Raw genomic sequence first — 18371 nt, forward strand, 5'->3', positions numbered from 1 at the left:
ACTGTAGGGTACTACAAAGGATATGTAAAAACTGCCATACATCAGCTGACATATTGAAAGCAGAGTTCTTGGCATCAACTAGAACATAAATCTGCACAAAAACATTTAGAACCAAGGCGCACAACATGGGTTTCCATGGTAGGACCACAACAGGCAAGCCCTCACATTATTCGACTGCTAAGAGTGTATACAGTGGGATGTGGAAACTTGGAAAGCCGTGTTATGGAGTGACAAATCCTCTACTGAGCAGATGGATGAGTGTGGTGGATGCCTGGTGAAATCTCTTACCAGAGTAATAGCCCTAAGTATGAAATTCATAGGTAGCAGTGTGACAATATGGTCCTGTTTTTCCAGGTTTTGCCTTGGATCTCTTTTTGTGGTGCCATGAACAATGAACTCAAAGCGGTATCTGAACATTCTGGACAATGCATGCTACTTTGTGACATTCCTACGGAACTAGCCATTGTCTCTTTCAGCAAGACAATGCACTGTGTAATAAGGCAGCTGATGTTAACTGCATGGTTTGTAGACATGAACGTCATCACACTTGACTGGCCTCCACAGAGTCCTGATTTCAACCCTACTGAACATCTGTGGAATGAACTTGAGCATCAGCTGTGGTCAAGGGACATCTGCCTCATAACAGTCCAGGACTTCATTACATGCTTACAAGAAGAATGGCCCAAAATTCCCACTGATTGCTATCATATGCTTGTAGAAAGTACGCCCCATAGGATTACTGCAGTCATCACAGTGAAAGGAGGTTCTACATCTTATTATGGTGGACTTGAATAGAGCCTCCGAATGGACAAATGAATGAGGATACCAGTTCATCATAGCAAAGTTTAAGAAGCACAGATGAGATCAGATGGGATGCAAAGTATAAAGCAGGTGGGGATTAGAGGAGGTAGAAGAGATGAGGAATGTGGAGATGTTGGTGAATAAGGATTTGAAATTTCGGGAACATTTTGCTAAAATTGTGAGGACAGCACAGCACATTATGGGAATGATGTGGAAAACAATGACATGTAGGAGTAAGAAAGTTATGATTCCATCGTACAAGACTTTGATCAGCCCACCTATGGATTACTGTGCACAGATTTGGTCACCAGGTTTTCAAAAGAATGAAGATATGTCGGAACAGGTTCAAAGACAACTGACCTGACTAAGGTGATTGCTGGTCTCTGGAAAGTATAATATGAAATCAGATTTAGGGTAAAATTGCAGTCTAGTGGATAAAAGGACAAGGGGAGACATGAACTAGACATAAGTTGATAACGGACTATTACCAAATTAATGTGGATCATATTTTTCAAAGAATGGGTAGAGACAGGAGGAGAACAAGAGGCTATCCCTGGAAGCTATGTAGAGTGTAATTTTTTGCATGGAGAGTTGGAATACATTGCCTGAAAGTGTGGTGTGTGTATGTGTGGAGACAGTAAATGCATTCAAGTCATGGTATGATGAGCTGTGTGTGATGGAGGACCTCCCATGATGGGTCACTGACTTCATGAAGGTCTAAAAATAATATAATCTTCTTTCTGCAAAATATACCTGACAAAAGTAATGAGTTCGGCAACTTACCCAGCAAAAGAATAACCACCACCATTGCAATGCCTCTTTCAACCCAAACATTGTTATCACCAAGTACTTGAGACATAGATTCTCCAAAACCCATGGCATGCAGAGAACAGCTTACTGCCTAAAAAAAGTATAGAAATAATATACAAACTAGAAATTCACAATTTGGTTCTGAGTGATTAACATGTAATGAATCTAAATTAAGTAAACAGTATAAACAAATATACATACAGTGATATAAAAACAGCATGAAATTAAAACAGATAATAGTGACATATAGTTATATAACAATAAATAATTAATATACTAGTATACACTATGGTTTAGTATGAGGTATAACTGATGTTCTTTGGTGGAATGAAATGGAATGAACCAGCCTATCTTATCCTATTATCAAGTATCATCTTCATCCATGAGGCTGGAGACACGATCAAGTTGTACCATTGCCCTTTATGTTTTTGAAACGTGTATGTCATGTCTTAGTTTTGTTTGTTTTCCCTCAAATTCACAAATTTGCCTCCATAGTATAACTGAAAGAACAGCAAAACATTGTGCCCTTTGAGTGGAAAAGATCTGGATTCGATTCTTGTTGTGATGAGGGGAATCCTTATATGGGCGGCTTTTTCAATTGAAGGTGAGTTCCCCAATCTCATACGGAGGCAGCAAGGTTATATCTCCTGGAAACTCGGGTTTTTCATCCTCTGTACAGAAAATCAGCCTTTAGAACACATGCAATTTACAGACAAAAATACTATTGTTGGTGATGATAGGCAGTAGATGGCATTGATGATAGTAGGAGAGTTAAGTAGCAGTGGAGAGGGTAAGATGTATTTAATGAAGTACATAATAAGTGTAATAATAAAGTGTAATAATAATAACAAAAAAACTTTTTTTGAAAAATCATGTCTCACAATATGGCATCTGTACAATTTTTTTTTTCTGCATGTTCCTCATTACTTTCACTTTAGAGTACCTGTCATTGCCAAAACTTCATTTCTCTTCTCTTGGACCCATGATATCTTCAGTGCTTGTATGATGTCCACATCTTGAATGCATCATTTTCACACATATGCAATTTCATTATTACGGTACATAAGGACTACGACTGTTTCCTCTACAAGGTGTAGAAGCCCCTATGCCTTGTCCCCCCCGTTCAGTGGCTCAGTGTACCTTATTGGTACACTGAGTCACTTATTCATCTTTATCTGTAAATAACTTCTGTGCCCTTTGAACAAGATGTCTGGCAAGATTAAAAAAAATGAAACTAAGAGTGAAAAGAAGAATGTGAATAAAGATCAACTGAAGAAAAGGCCTATGAAATTCCATTCTTCAGAGGTGAAGTAAGTTCTGAATTGATTTGACAGAGGTGACTGTAGCACTGACAATTCACTGAGTGATTCTACAGTTATAATGGCTGATACAATTTGCAAGAGCACTCAATCATCTCAAACAGTTATATAAGAGAAGGCAAAAAAATTTGTATGAAGATTTCATGAAAGATGAAAGCAATTGACACCTTTTGCTGCAAGTTGTGGGTGGTTCAACTTCTATAAGAGTCGCTATGAGTTCCACAATCTTAATATGACTGGAGAGGCTGCAGCTGCAGAATCACATTGCTGTGGACATCAAAAATGCACTGAAGATATCATGAATTGATCATGACCGCTCACTAGAGGGACTCGTGGTAAGTAGTGTTTGTTGAGAGCTCCTGATAAGATAAGTGTTATTTTAAGTTATCATTGACAATTTTGCTGTTACATAGTTTTGTTTGCTTTTCAAATCTTAGTGTGTCTGTTTGTATGTTTTTGGTATTATTTCAATTATTAATTTGATAAGCTACAATAGAAGAGTGCACATGGCTCCAGTAAGAAGGAAAATAATGGCGGCCAGTATTAATGGTTTGCCATCTTTGTTCCAAAATTGTAACATAAAGAAGATTATTCAATGTACTATCTGCGAGATGTATGCTTTGCTGAGAGCGATTGGAGTCTGGTTAGATGATGATAGTGGAGTGAATGTATGCAGAAAATGTAAGGAAAATGAGGAATTAAAGTGTGTTTCAGGTCATGAGTGTGATATTTTTGTTGAATCTGATAAATTTGCAGAATGTAGAAAATAGCGATATGATAAGATATTGCGAGGTTGTACCAGAGAGCTGTGAGGGCGGCGTTGAAAGTGAGAATGAAGGTAATAATACAGAACAAATGAATGGTTTAACAGATAATAAAAAAGATGAGATAGATGCAATGAGTGAGATCGCATGGTTCAGCGGAGCGATACATAGGCAAAGCGGCAGCTGGAGAGTATGCACAAATGTCTACCGAGTGTACCAGCCAATAAAAAAAAAAAGTATGATTGTGAACGTAAACAAAATGAAGGAGCGAGTGCTGTATGGAGATTCGTTAGTACGAGGTGTGATAGTTGAAAATTTGACAAAATCGTACCAACCTGGTGTGACCATTAAGGACGTAAGTGAATTTATTAGGGAGCAAAAGCAAAGGGTGAAAGAACTGATAGTAGTGGCAGGTACAAATGATTTGGAAGGAGATGAAATGGATATGATAGAAAACCTGAAGGAATTGTTTGAAGTAGCAAAAGAGAAGAGTGAGATTGTTAGGATGGTTAGTCTGTTGCCGCGGTATGACATTGAAGAGTTTAGGAGGAGGGCCATAATTGCGAATGACTTTATGCACGGGTTATGCAGGATGAGTGGTGTGGAATTTGTGGACGTGTGGAGCGAGTTCAATGGGCAAAAGGATCTACATAAGATGGATGGTTTGCATTTGAATGGATTTGGTGTAAGGAGACTTGAAAAAGTGTTGTTGAATGAAGTGGATGTGCAGAATCAGGGAAACTAGATTTATTAGGGGGGGGAGTAGATATGCAGACCTTAAGGGGGCAGTTGACGTGTGAATGAGTATAATATGCCCAAGCGAGTAAGAAGGACAACAAATCAGAATGGGATAGTTAGTATAAGGCATCAAGGTAGGGATGGGACTAACAGGCTTCTGCAATTCATGAATACTAATGCTAGGAGTATTAGGAACAAGAAGGAAGAATTTTTGGCCTTGGTTGGCACTTCCAGACCACAGGTTATTGGCATTAGTGAAACATGGCTGACTGTAGATGATATAGCTAGTGGGATTGAATGCGATGGGTATAGCGTGTTCAGGAGTTACAGGGAGAATAAAAAGAGGGGAGGAGTGTTATTGATGATAGCTGATGAGTTGCAGCCAAGCAGTATAGAAGTTGAACTGCAGGATAGAGAAAAGAGCACATTTGAGGCTATTTGGTGTGAGATTGAGGCTAGCAGAACAAAATACACAATTGGGTGCTGCTATAGACCAAGTGATGGAATAGATGGTGGAGATAGTATGCATAAGCAAATAGAAGAAATGAGTGGAAGGAGGGTAATTATTATGGGAGATTTCAACTATGGTAACATTGATTGGAAGGAGGAGAGGACACATGGGAGGAAGGAATTGGATTTTATGTGGTTATTAAGGGATAACTATCTGCGACAGCATGTAATGGATAATACTATGGGTCAGAGAGTGCTTGACCTAGTAATTGCATCTGAGGATTTGATTGTAACGAATATGACCACATTACCACCAATTGGTGAGAGTGATCATAAGGCCTTGACTTGGGAGGTGACTAAAGGAGTGGAATTTACAATTAAGACAGGGTACGTGTGGAATTATCGGGCTGGTAAGTATGACAAGCTTAGGAGTGTACTTGGCTCAGTGCCATGGCATGTAAAACAAGGGCTGGATGTTGATAGTGCATGGGAGGTGGTTAAGAAGTGTTTGCAGGAGGCAATGGTTGACAGTATACCAAGAGTCCGAATAATAAATCAAGTAGGGGTTAAATGGATGAATAACACTAATAAGCTTGAGCTGCAAAAAAAAAAAACAATTGTGGAGGGAATTTAAGGAGAAACGTGACCAGCAGGTGCAGGAACAGTATAAAGCTCAGGCCAGGATGGTAACAAGGGTGGTAAGAAAAGCAAAAGCAGATTACAAAAGAAAATTGGCAATGCAGGCTAAAGAGAATCCCAAACAGTTTTTTCAATATGCTGCAAGTAAAAGGAAAAATGTTCATGGCAGAATGATTTTAAAAAATGCTGAGGGTAGGGAGGTAACCGAATCAGTCAATATAGTGGAATTACTGAGCGAGCACTTTGCAAGAGTATATCATCCAGGTGGTGACATTGCAGGAATGGAAGAACCAACATCTTATACTGGAATTGTGATGAATGTGAGGTAGAGGTAAATAGTCTATTACAGAAACTCAATGTCAATACATCTGTGGGATTGGATGGTATACCAGCTCATGTCGTATGTGAAGTGGCTAAAGAATTGTCAGTACCCTTGACCATTTTGTTTAATTTGAGCCTCGGGTCTGGGTCAATCCCAAGGGGGTGGAAAGAGTGGAAAATAGTTCCGCTGCATAAAAGTGATTCCAAGGCTGCTGTTGAAAATTACCGGCCAATCAGCATAACAGGAATCATTATCTAAGTCTTGGAGAAAATAGTCAAGAGGAAAATACAAGATTGGATAGATGAAAATGGGATACCGTATAGGGGAACAGCATGGTTTTGTGAAGGGTAGATCATGCCTCAGTAACTTGCTCACGTTCTATAACACAGTGATGGCTGAACTGGATAAGGGTAATGGGTTTACAGTGATTCTACTGGACCTTGCTAAAGCCTTTGATAGGATACCACATGGAATTCTAATCAGTAAACTGCAGCATATGAGAATGGATATAGGGTTGGTGAGTTGGATAGGAGGGTGGTTGATGGAAAGATATCAGAGAGTGGTTTATTCAGGGGTAGAGTCCAAAAGATGGCCTGTGACTAGTGGTGTGCCGCAGGGTTCTGTTCTTGGACCACTACTGTTTAATTTGTTCATTAACGATATAGGGAGGGATCTGAGAAGAACTGCGCCTCTGTTTTGCAGATGATGAAAAGTTGGGTAGGGCAATAGTGAATGCTTAGGATGTAAAAATCTTGCAGGATGATTTGGATAGTTTGGAGGACTGTGCTAAGGAGAATGGATGTCAATTTAATGTGGAAAAATGTAAGGTTTTGCATTTTGGGGTGAAAAGATTAGCAGCAGTATATCACATCGGTGGAACTGTACTCCAGGAGATTGATGAGGCCAGGGATTTGGGAGTATTGGTGGATAGGGAGTTGAAGTTTAGGGGACACATCGCAAAAGTGGCAAAATTAGCTCATCAAATCACTTGGTTGCTGAAAAACACTTTAACAAGCAGCGACAAACAGGTTATTGTTCCTCTGTATCAAGCCTTGATAAGGTCCCACCTAGACTACTGTGCCCAGATACGGGCACCAGGGTTTCTTTTTGATGGTTAGGAGGTGGAGAGGATCCAGAGACGAGTGACTAAGATGATAGCAGGTCTATGGAATGAACCTTATGAGAACAGGTTGAAGATATGTGGGCTGCAGAAATTGCTTGATAGGTGGAAAAGGGGTGATATGATTGAGACATTCAAATTACTGAAGGGGTTCTATAAGATTAATTCAGAAGATATTTTTGAAAATAGGATTGGTAGTGGGAGGACTAGGGGCCATCCATGGAAGCTTGGTAAGAGTATGGTTAGCAAGGGTGTTAGAGCTAGGTGTTTTACTTGGAGAGTGGTAAATGTGTGGAATAAGCTGCCAGAGTCTGCTGTGGGTGCCATGACTGTAAATGAGTTCAAGGTGAAGTATGATAGATACTGTATGAAATTGAATAGTTGATCTTGACATGAAGTTGGACCTCCCTCGATAAGTCTAAGGAATCCTTGGAGCTGCCCTTAATAATAATAATAATAATTTCACTTCAAAGCAAAGATAGCAGAAGGAGGTTACACACTGAGAGGTTACAATCAGAAGTTGAAAACTTCAAGTCAGTTTTCCATTGAGAGATTCTTGAAAAAGTAGCCTTCAGCCTCCTATGAGCCTTCAATTTCAGCATGCTAGATAAAGAAGATGGGATTAAAATGAGGTTACAATGTAGTAATCATGAAAATAAAGAACTACTTTAATAGTTGTCTGTTTAATATGTACCGAATATTTTATTTACTACTCTTAATATGTAAGAAAACTAAGTGCAGTTTTGATTAAATTCATCTTGAAAAATTGGAATCACTCTCTCACTTAGGAATGCAACCTCTATTATCCCATGTTATATGAGCCTCCTGTTTTATGCATTTTTGATATACGTCGCGATTCTCGAGAATACAACCACTGCATATAACTCATTATATGTAGGGGTTGCATGCCTAACACCTGTATTAGGAAGAATAGTAAGGATTAGAGTGGATGCTGTGGCTTTAAAGGATTTCCATATACTGGATAAGTGGGCAAGCGAATGGAGTTATCAATTTTCATTGTTGCAAAGTATAAGGATCCAAGGTGACCAAATTTGTGCACAGTGTGCACAAATTTGGTCACTTGGATTTCAAAAGGATTAAGAAATACTGGAAATGGTTCAGAGAAAATTGACTGAGGTGGTCTCTGGAATGTGATAAAATGCAATTTACAGAGTACAGAGGATAGGAGAAGAAAGGGGAATATGATTGAGACACAAAGGTAGTAATGGTTTGAAAAAAAAATAATCCTCATCTACAGATTAAAGTAGATGAGTTTTTTTGTTTTTTTTTTTAGAATGGGGGAGAAATAAGGAGAGAACATGAGGCTATCCCTGGAAGCTGTATAAGAAGGGTATGAGCAAGAAGTCGGGGTGAAGAGCAGGTTTTATGAATCAAGTGTAGTGGGCCATTGGAATGTATAAGTGAATTAAAATTAGCATATGCGAGCATGGCGAGTACAGATATGAAATGCATTTATGGCACAATTTGGAAATATGGAAAGATGTTCATCTTTTATATGTTTATCTTTGTTATTATTATAAGCATCATCATCAGACCTCTGGAGTCAAAAAGGATTTATTGTGTGAGGTACGATGATAATAATAACAACAAAGATAAAGATCTTTCTGCATTTCTAAATTTCTTTCTAGTATCATTCTGATATTAAAGAAACCTTTGTTTGTCTTGTTCCTCTATTTTTCATAAATACACTTTGGACATACTTTATTTCATTTGCGGTTTTTGATTCTATTCTTTCCCATATAATCTGTAATAGTAATTTTGTCACATCTTATTAGGCATATTAATCTTTACATTCAACTACCTCAGCCTTTTTCAGGATAAAGATGGAATTCCCAAGTTCTTTAATAACATGTCCATTTTCATATACATATGGTTAGTTTTCTTAGCTCTTCTGTTAGACTTACTTCTAGACTTTTAGCATTACTGTATGAACGTTACCTTGACCTAGTTCCTTTCCTATCTTCATTTATTCCACAGTCAATAGCATTTCTTCTTTTAATATAGAAGTATTATCTTTGAAATGTAGTCATCCTCTTTTTTTTTTTTGTTTGTAATCAGTTACAAATAACATTGTACCATCAATCATTACTCTTTACTGAAAAGCTCCATGAATCATTCATTTTCTTATTTTTCATTTAATTTTTGGTGTACCTTTAATTTTTGGTGTACTTCTAATTTTTACCTTTAATTTTTGGCCTCTTGCATGCTTTCATTATTTTGTTTAAAGATTCATCATTTAAGACTGATTTAATATTTATTAACAGAAGACAAGGGTGTACATTACCTCCACTGTTATTCATTATCTATATAGATCATATTATGAAGGAAAGTGGTATAATTAAACCTCATATCAAACCTGGAGATGCTAATCTCAGCTCTTTACTTTATGCAGATGATGTTATACTTCTAAATGAATCCAGTACAAGTTTGCAGGATTCCCTGACTAAATTCAATAACTGTCATAAAAAATTTGGTATAAGAATCAGCAATAAAAATAAAGATTATGAAAATAGGCAGGAACATTGAAAATATCAACTGTCTCCTGAATGAAGAACCTATAAAACAAGTAAAACATTTCAGTTATTTAGGCATAATTTTTAGTGACAATGGGAAATTAAATATGGAGTAGACAACAGAATTAGCAAAGCTGGTGTGGTAGGAAGTCAACTGAATAAATTTTTATGGAATAAGAGAGAAATTAGACAAAATACTAAAACTAGCTATGTACAAGAGAATGTTCAACCCAATTTTAACTTATGGACCCAAGAGGTGAATTAGAAATAAAATGCTTGATCTAAGACTGTTAGACCACATATATGAGATTTCTGAGAAAGTTAGGGGAGTGATCAGATGCATCAATAGCAGTATCATATTAAAAATGAGGATATAAGGAAAGAACTTGACATTGTTAGTAGTCAGGAATGTGTGAATAAAACTAATCTCAGGTGGTATGGTCACAAACAGAATGGGAGAGTGAAGATTAACAAAATGTGTTCTTTGCCAGGATGCCAGAGCACGTTACAATTGTTTAAACTAGTCCCATTGTTATACCAAATTGTGGTTGTCTCACGTACTGTGACAAACTGTTTTTGTGCTCTGAAGATGTTGGATAGAATACCAGCAAAATATCAGCAATAAGTTAATAAAATAGTTATAAAAATCAAGTGGATATTAAATCCAGCATTATTTCAAAGCCAAATACAGAAACTATAAGAGTTTCATATGAAATTTGACCAGAGAGTTTACGGGAATACACTCACCAACATTTAATATAATCGCCGGATTTAATATCCACTTGATTTTTATAATTTTTGAATCGCCAAACTGAAGCCTTTTGGCTCTTTTATGCGCCAACTGAGAGTTCGCTTACGAAAAATACACCTCTCTGACGTTTCGAGTTCCTTAGTATTGAAAGAGAGTTTTTGCTCTCTTAAGGTTTCTGCCTGGTCTCTGACAAAACCAACCAATTTGAAACAGCTGTCAGGCCAGCAAAGCCTGATCAAAATGGACTAATAGGAGGCGAATATATGGACGCTTGGGCATAATGTTCGTGTCTCCTATAAGATCCGGCTAGGGCAACTCGTAAATGCCGGCAAGTGTATTCCCTAAGCTCTCTGGTCAAATTTCATACAAAACTTTTATAGCTTCTGTATTCAGCTTTGAAATAATGCTGGATTTAATATCCACTTGATTTTTATAATTTTTGCATCGTCAAACTGAAGCCTTTTGGCTCTTTATTTTAGTAATAAATAGTTATTTTCTTATCAGCCTGTGTTCTCAGCTACACTGTTAAAATTAATCAACAGTGTGCTATACAGTAATTCTTTAATTCAAAGTTTTAATTAAAAATCATGAAGTTTCTGTGGTCTGTGGAACAAAAAAAAATGTGTTTGAAAAATTCTTTATTTTTTTTTTTTAGATTTTTTTTTTACCTTAATGATAAAGAATTTTTCACACTCTTTTAGTAAAACTTATATACTGTATAAGTAATTTGGTTCTTCAGGCAGTCTGTATTCAAGACTAGTTGATAGAAGTTTTTAGTTGTAATTCCTTTTTATTTGCATAATGATTTAAAATAACAGTTTTTAGTATCACTAATAAGCATATCAAATCATTTGAACTTGGTCATTTAAATTGCAAAATCAAGCAAAATAAAATTATTCTACAGTACATATAGTAAAAATGGTATATGTACTATAGATGCAGAAGAATGGTATATGTAATGGCATATGTACCAGCTTCAATCACAGCAATGAATGGCGTCATTATATGTCACTATAAAAGAATGATACAGTACACTTCTCTTTTATTGCTGTGTGCAATCATTTACTTGTGTGCTTTTATAATATATATATATATTATAAATATATAATTGTACAAGGTACCTGGACTGCTTTAGTAATATTTATATATAATGTAGGACAGTAAAGCAAATTAAAGCATTACTAATTAAAAACATAAGTTTTCAATAAAGATGTTATATTTACAAATGTAAAGTATGAGCAATTAGCTCTTCAAAATCAACCAGATTGTCATTTGATAAGTGCTTTTCATTTACTAACCTGACCAAAACAGTAGACTAAACTCACAGCTCCACCAGTCTGAGCACCAAGCACATGTGAAAGTAAGAAATGTATTCCTCCAGTTTCAACATGACATCTCTCACAAATACAAATACCAGCCAATGCTGCAATAGTACATATGACAACTGTTGTCACTACAATCAGAACAGACTGCATTATTCCTGCATTTCCCTATAAAATATGAAGTGCATGTTAAAATGCTATTACTATAGTAGTTGAATATTTATATTCAATTAGCCTAGATTACAGTGTTTTTCTCAAACTTTTTAGACCTCAGCCTACTTAGACAAAGCATACAACTCAGAGGCCCATTATCCCTCATATCTCACCTTTTACTGATTAGATCATATTTACCACCAGAGGTGAGCTACACATACAGCCCCTAAATGCAAAATTTTGGAGTAGTTGGCATAGCATACACAACCTCAATATTTTTCTGTGGAAAATTCATTCAGAAGAATAAAAGAAGATTTCTTGGAATGTTTCTCAGTGTACTATAGAAAGGCGGTGGCTATTTTTATGTACCGCTATACAGTTGTGTGTTGAGATATACAGCATGTGACAAAATATTATGCACATTGCTGAAATTAAACAAACTATGTAAAAGAACTTTTTATTAATTAATAGGATTTTTAATGCATTGTATTATAAAGTGTATCTACAAATTTACACTAAGATGAAAAATATTTATGTAATAATAAAATCCTCTTGTGGCTCACCAGTAGACTATGGACCACACTTTGAGAAACACACTGCCCTAGAACACTGGTCTTTAATGCATTTGTTTTAATTCATTCCTACAAAAGGATGTAGTGAAATAAGGTGTTGTGGACAAGATTCAAATTTTCCTCAAAAAATGAGTTTTTTTTATTAAATTTTATTTATTTACACAATCAAAAATTTGATCATTCAAATAAATTCACAAACTATTTTTTTTAATCAACATTTAAACAAAATATAAAGTATTGCACTTCTCTGTTAACATTTTTGAATTATTTAAATTCACTGTTTAGATAAATCTAAACAATTTCATATGGAGAAGAAAAACATTATTATTATTATTACACCCTCCATGGAGTCAGCAGACTCATCATGGTAGGTTCATTCAACTGACAACATATTTATCATATAGAATCTTAAAATCCTTAACACTCCTTGAATTAACAACACATTCTGGTAATGCGTTCCATTTACTGACAATTCTCCATGTAAAAAATCTACTCCTCACCACACTTTTACACAACTTCCAGGAATGACCTCTGGTTCTTCCTCTCTCACCAGCTAATCATTTTATAATCCCCCTCTGGATTAATCTGATAAAATCCTCTCACTAACTTAAATGTCTCTATCATATCACCTCTCTTCCTCCTATCCACCAAAATTTGCAATCCACATTTCTTCAAGCTTTCTCTATAGCCAGAATTCCAAAGTACCGATATTGTCTTAGTCACTCCTTTCTGAACCCTCTCTAATGTCTCCCCATCACATTGAAAACCAGGTGACCAGATCTGAGTACAATAATCCAAGTGTGGTCTGACCAGTGCCTTATACAGTGGCACAACCACTTCCTTATCCTTACATGTTAGAGTGCTTCTTATCATATCAGCGGTGTGATGTGTAGCCTTTGCGACACTAGCAGTATGCCCTCTAAGCTTCAGCCTACTGTCAAGCATCACTCCTAAATCTATAATCTCATCCACTTCCTGCAGAATGGCACCATCGATATATAGTACACAGCCTTATATTTCTGCACTCCAAAATGCAACACCTTGCACTTATTGATATTAAAAGTACAACCCCATTCTTTTGTCCAAGTAAAAGGTCTATTCAAATCTTCCTGAAGGGAACTAACATCAGCAGCGCTACTTATAATTCTAGACAATCAGATGGTACCAAACATATTCCTTCTTCTCCTCACAAAGCTAATTATTACACCAAACATCTACAAACAAAACCCTCAAACATAGCACATATAATACCTAAAGTCTGGCTGGCTGGATATCATGTTGGTGATTCATTTATTATTTGACTTTATGACCCAGACACATTATATGTATTTTTAGTCCATTTAAACAGCATACAAAGACATGCTTCACTATAGAAACAGAATCAAACAATTGTTTGCATTTCTTAGACACTTCCAAATTCATTTGGAGGTATCTCAGAAGAGCTCTATTTTCTGTTGATAGAAACATCATTTGTTTACAGAAAGATAGAATCTCTCTTTCTGTTCATAGAGTGTGACATATATACACACACAGGTATTTATTTACATAAATTACACAGGATCTAGCCTAACAATATTCTTAAAACTTGTAAGAATAAATTCTAAGAATAGTCCAATGATGCAGTGCTTTCCAGAACTCATTCAACCAATGACTTTTTTTTTAACCAATGGCTTCAACTCCCATACAAGAGACAAAATACAATAATACTCTTCCCTCTTGTGATACATAAAGGCCACAGTAAAATTATTTCCATTCCTTATTTCTAAAAAGATAGCCAAAGCACCATAAATATATTCTTTACTCTACTTTTAAATCATCCATCAAATGAATAAACCTTGTAATGAGACAGCATGCTTTTAAAGAGTCTTTCAAAGAATAAAGCGTGAGCTTGAGCACTAAAGAAATATCTGGCAAAATGATACAGAAGAGATTAAGAGAGTGGCAAACGGGAAAAGAAACAAATGAATGTATGACAAAGCCAGTAAGGGAGAGTATTATTATGTACTACATGAGAGTTGATGAAATCTTGATTTCTAAATAAAGATAAAGGATGTTAGTGAAGCTGTTAGAATGCAATAAATTGTTCTGGCAGTTACAAATGATTTAAAATGTGATATGCATGGAATGAGATAAGAAAAAGTTACCAGAAGAAGTGAACAAAAAAAGTGAGTTAAGATTGTAAGTCTATTGCATTGATATGAGAGGAGTGAAATGAGAAGATGAGAAATAATGCAAATGAGTCAGTGTGGAGACTGTACAGGAGAAATAACTGGTAGATGTGAATTCAATGGACAAAAGTATATATACATTGATGAATTGAAACTAAATGTATTTAGAGTTATATAGGTGGAGAAAGTTATGTTCAATAAGAGATAAAGTGCAAAATCAGGGAAACCAATGGTATTATGGAGGGGGGGGTGCATATGAGCTGAAACAGGTTTGAGAGAAGTGCATCAGAATGAATAACTAGGATCAGGACCATAAATCAAGTAAGAGATTAAGAGCCTGTGTAGCTCAGTGGATGTGGCGTTTGCATACCACGGCGCTTGGCCGCACGAAGGAAGACTTGGTTTCGAGTCTAGTCGGCGACTAGAGGAAATTTTTCTAAGCCTTTTTTCGACCGGTTCCCGAGCTAGTCGATCTCTGGCACGGGCAAGTGGGTTTTTCCTCCCGGAAACTCAAGAAAATCGACCGTAGAACCCACATTATTTCAGACATTAAATATATTGTGTTAGGGTTAGGGACCACGAGATGGCGGCACATTTGAGCCGTCTCTCTTCACTGTGTACCACTTAATTAGTGATAGCCTTGGGTCATCTCTCTCTGATTTGTACCAGTGGAGATTGAACTGCCCACTCAGTCTCCAAAAGTTAGATAGGGCTAAATGGCCTCGCCTACTCCCGTACACGGGAAAAAAAAAAAAAAAAGGCGTTAGTTAGTTGATCAAGTAAGAGTTAAAGGATGAGTAGCATTATTCAGAAGAAATTGCAAAAAACTGATGTAGAGGGAATATGGTAATACAAAGCATAAAAAGAATTTCAGAGTTCTTTCAGTATGTGGCAAGTAAAAGAGGAATGAAGAATGATTATGGTAAGATAAGCGGGGCAAAAGGGTGGATGAGATGATTGTGATGGTGGGCACGAATGACTTGAGAGGCAGTGTAAATCAGATGGCAAGAGATCTAAGATTCATGCTTGAGGTTGTGCAAAAGAAAACACAGAGAGGAAAGATAGTGTATTACCTGGGTATAATAATGATGAGTTGAGAAGAAGAACAGTAATAATGAATAGCATAATAGCCAGAATGTGTCAGAAGAGAGGACTGGAATAAGTGGATGCTTGGAGGGCATTTGAGGACAGAAAGGAACTGTATGCAAGAGACTGCTTGCATTTGAATGAGGAAGGACATAGGCATCTGGAGAGAGACATTGCTGTTTTCTGAATGTGTCAATGCAGGGAAAGGTGGATGGTAATAGGGGTGGCCTCTTATGGGAATGGGTGCTTGGGGGAAGGGGGATAACAGGTAACACTGAGTCCAGTGGAGTCTGGAGGAGATAATGATAGGTATAGAAGCAGTGACCTTTTTATGCTTTATACTAATGCTAGGAGTATCCAGAATAAAGGAGATGAATTGGTGGCGCTGATCCAAAGATTATTGGGATCTCTGAGGCATGGTTGACAAAAGATGATATAATACCAGGAATAGAAGTAGCAGGGTACAGCATTTTTCAGCAGGATAGGAAAGGAAAATGCAGTGCTGGAGTACTGCTTATGACTTATGTCCTCTAAGAGTGGAGGGGCTTTGGAAGGCAGTGACACTAATGGTTTTGAAAACATATGGTGTGAGGTAGAGGTGAGCAAGTCAGTATTTAGTGGGGTGTTGCTACAAGCCAAGGAGCACAGAGGGTGGGGAACAGCAGATGTTTAGGCAGTTGAGCTTGGCAAGTGCAAGAAGAATAATTGTTATGGAAGATTTGAACTACAGCAGTATGAGTTGGGAAGAGGGAAATGCATGTAGTAATAAGGGAATGAAATTTCTAGAATTCTTGAGGGACAAATGTCTTAGGCAACATGTAATAGAGGGAACAAGAGGTTCAAGAGTTTTGTATTTGGTCATAGCATCAGAAGAGCTGATAATAACTGAGATGACATCTCCTCCCCCAGTTGGAGAAAGAGTGACCATGTGGTTTTGACTTGGAAGATGAATAGACATGCAAGAATACCAACGAAAAGGAACATATGTGGAATTATAAGGTGGGTGATTACAATAGTCTTAGATATCAACTTGGGGAAGTTCCATGGAGGGTGGAATTGGAAGGCCGAGATATTATTAGTGTTTGGGAAATTGTGAAGGAATATTTGTTAGCAGTAAGCTGTATTCCACGAGTGAAGAATAAGACACAATTTGGTGTAAAGTGGATGATAAACAATATCAAACAGGAACTGCAGGTGAAAAAGAGGTTATGGAAGAGATATAAGGAGAGGGGCAGAGAGAAGATGCATGAAGAATATAAGACTCAGGCCAGGAGAGTGACTAGTATGGTAAGGAAGGCAAAACTGGAATATGAAAAGAGATTGGCACTAAGATCCAAAGAAAATCCTAGGAAATTTTTTAGATATGTGGCCATTAGGAGGAGAAACGATTGTGGAAGAATGATGTTGTGGGATAAAAACCAGGAATAGAGTGACTGATACAGAGACATAGTGTTGTCTCTGCATCAATGAACACTTTATTGGAGTATTTCATCCTGGAGAAGTAAGTTTTAATACTAGAGGGATAGGGCAGGTTCGAGGTTTAGAAGTGCAAGAGGAGAGTGTGTTCCAAATACCAAGTACTCTGGATATCAGTAAAGCTGTGGGACTGGATGGTATTTCACCACGGGTTTTGAGAGAATGTACTAAAGAACTGACAGCTCCGTTGAGTTGAGCCTGGCTATGGGAAAGGTACCCAAGGAATGGAAGGATGGTAAGATAGTGCCATTGCATAAGGGGGGTAGAAGACTGGATGTGTCTAATTATAGGCCAGTTTGTGTTTCATCAGTAGTTAAGATCTTGGAGAAATTAGTGAGGGACCATATACAATATTGGGCAGATGAGGGGTAATGTTATCTGTGAAAATCAACATGGATTCGTTAAGGGATGCTCTTACTTCAGTAATATGATTGCCTTTTATAATAAAGTGACAAGAACAGATGACAAGTGACACATGGGTTTAAATATGCTGCAACTTTGTGTATGATGGGGCAATATCAAGGAGGCAGAAGGTTACAAGTGGGGTTCCACTTGGCTCAGCACTGGGACCTGTATTGTTTAACTTTTATAACAATGACATTGTCAATGGATTGCAAAGGGGATATTCAGTTGTTTGCAGATGATGTGAAGCTGGGAAGGGCTATTAGTAGTAATGCAGATGTGGCAGCCCTGCAAAGGGATTTGAATAAACTAGATAGATGCACAAATGAATAGGGATGTCAGTTTAATGCAGTAAAATGTCAAGTCTTGAAATTTGGGATACACAGATGGGAGGCTGTATACTTGATTGGAGAAGCTATACTGGAGGAAGTAGGGGAGACAAGATCTGGGAAGGGGATGATTGATAGAAAACTGAAATTCAGGGAGAATATTGTAAAAGTGGTGAAGGTACCCAGAGGATTGCTGCAATACTGAGAAGGATACTGACCTGCAGAGATAAAAGAGTTATCTTTCCATTGTATAAGACCCTGATCAGACCACACTTAGACTATTGTTCTCAAATTTGGTCCCCAGGATTTGAAGGGAATAAATTAACTGTGGAAAGGGTACAGAGGCAGACAACAAAGATGGTTTCAGGACTGTACAATGTTAGTTATGAGAATCGGCTGAGGGAATGTGGACTGCAGAGTTTGGTAGATAGCAGAAAGAGAGGTGATATGGTTGAGACCTTGAAACTGTTGAGAGGTAGTTACAGGATTGACACTGGGGAGTTCTTTCACTTGGTGGAACAGCAGAAAGGAGTGATGACAAGGGGCCATACCTGGAAGTTACAAAAGGCAGCTGTGAACAAGAGGGTTAGGAATGGTTTCTTTGTATGGAGGGTG

At 37.2% G+C, this 18371-nt stretch overlaps 1 protein-coding gene across 3 annotated transcripts in view; it reads right to left on the reverse strand.

Moving 5' to 3' along the window:
* LOC150097663 (solute carrier family 12 member 8) overlaps positions 1–18371 on the reverse strand; it is a 280215-nt gene that overhangs the window by 187713 nt on the left and 74131 nt on the right. For all 3 annotated transcript variants that reach the window (XM_090407151.1, XM_090407150.1, XM_090407152.1), the window contains exons 5-6: positions 11547–11738; positions 1585–1702 (exon numbers count right to left, since the gene is read on the reverse strand). In XM_090407151.1, coding sequence (XP_090263277.1) covers positions 1585–1702; positions 11547–11738 — 310 coding nt within the window. The remainder of the gene's footprint in view (positions 1–1584; positions 1703–11546; positions 11739–18371) is intronic.

The sequence above is a fragment of the Typopeltis vanoorti genome, chromosome 17, assembly GCF_054136105.1.
Source record: "Typopeltis vanoorti isolate ZY-2024b chromosome 17, IOZ_Tvanoo_1.0, whole genome shotgun sequence".
Lineage (NCBI taxonomy): Eukaryota > Metazoa > Arthropoda > Arachnida > Uropygi > Thelyphonidae > Typopeltis > Typopeltis vanoorti.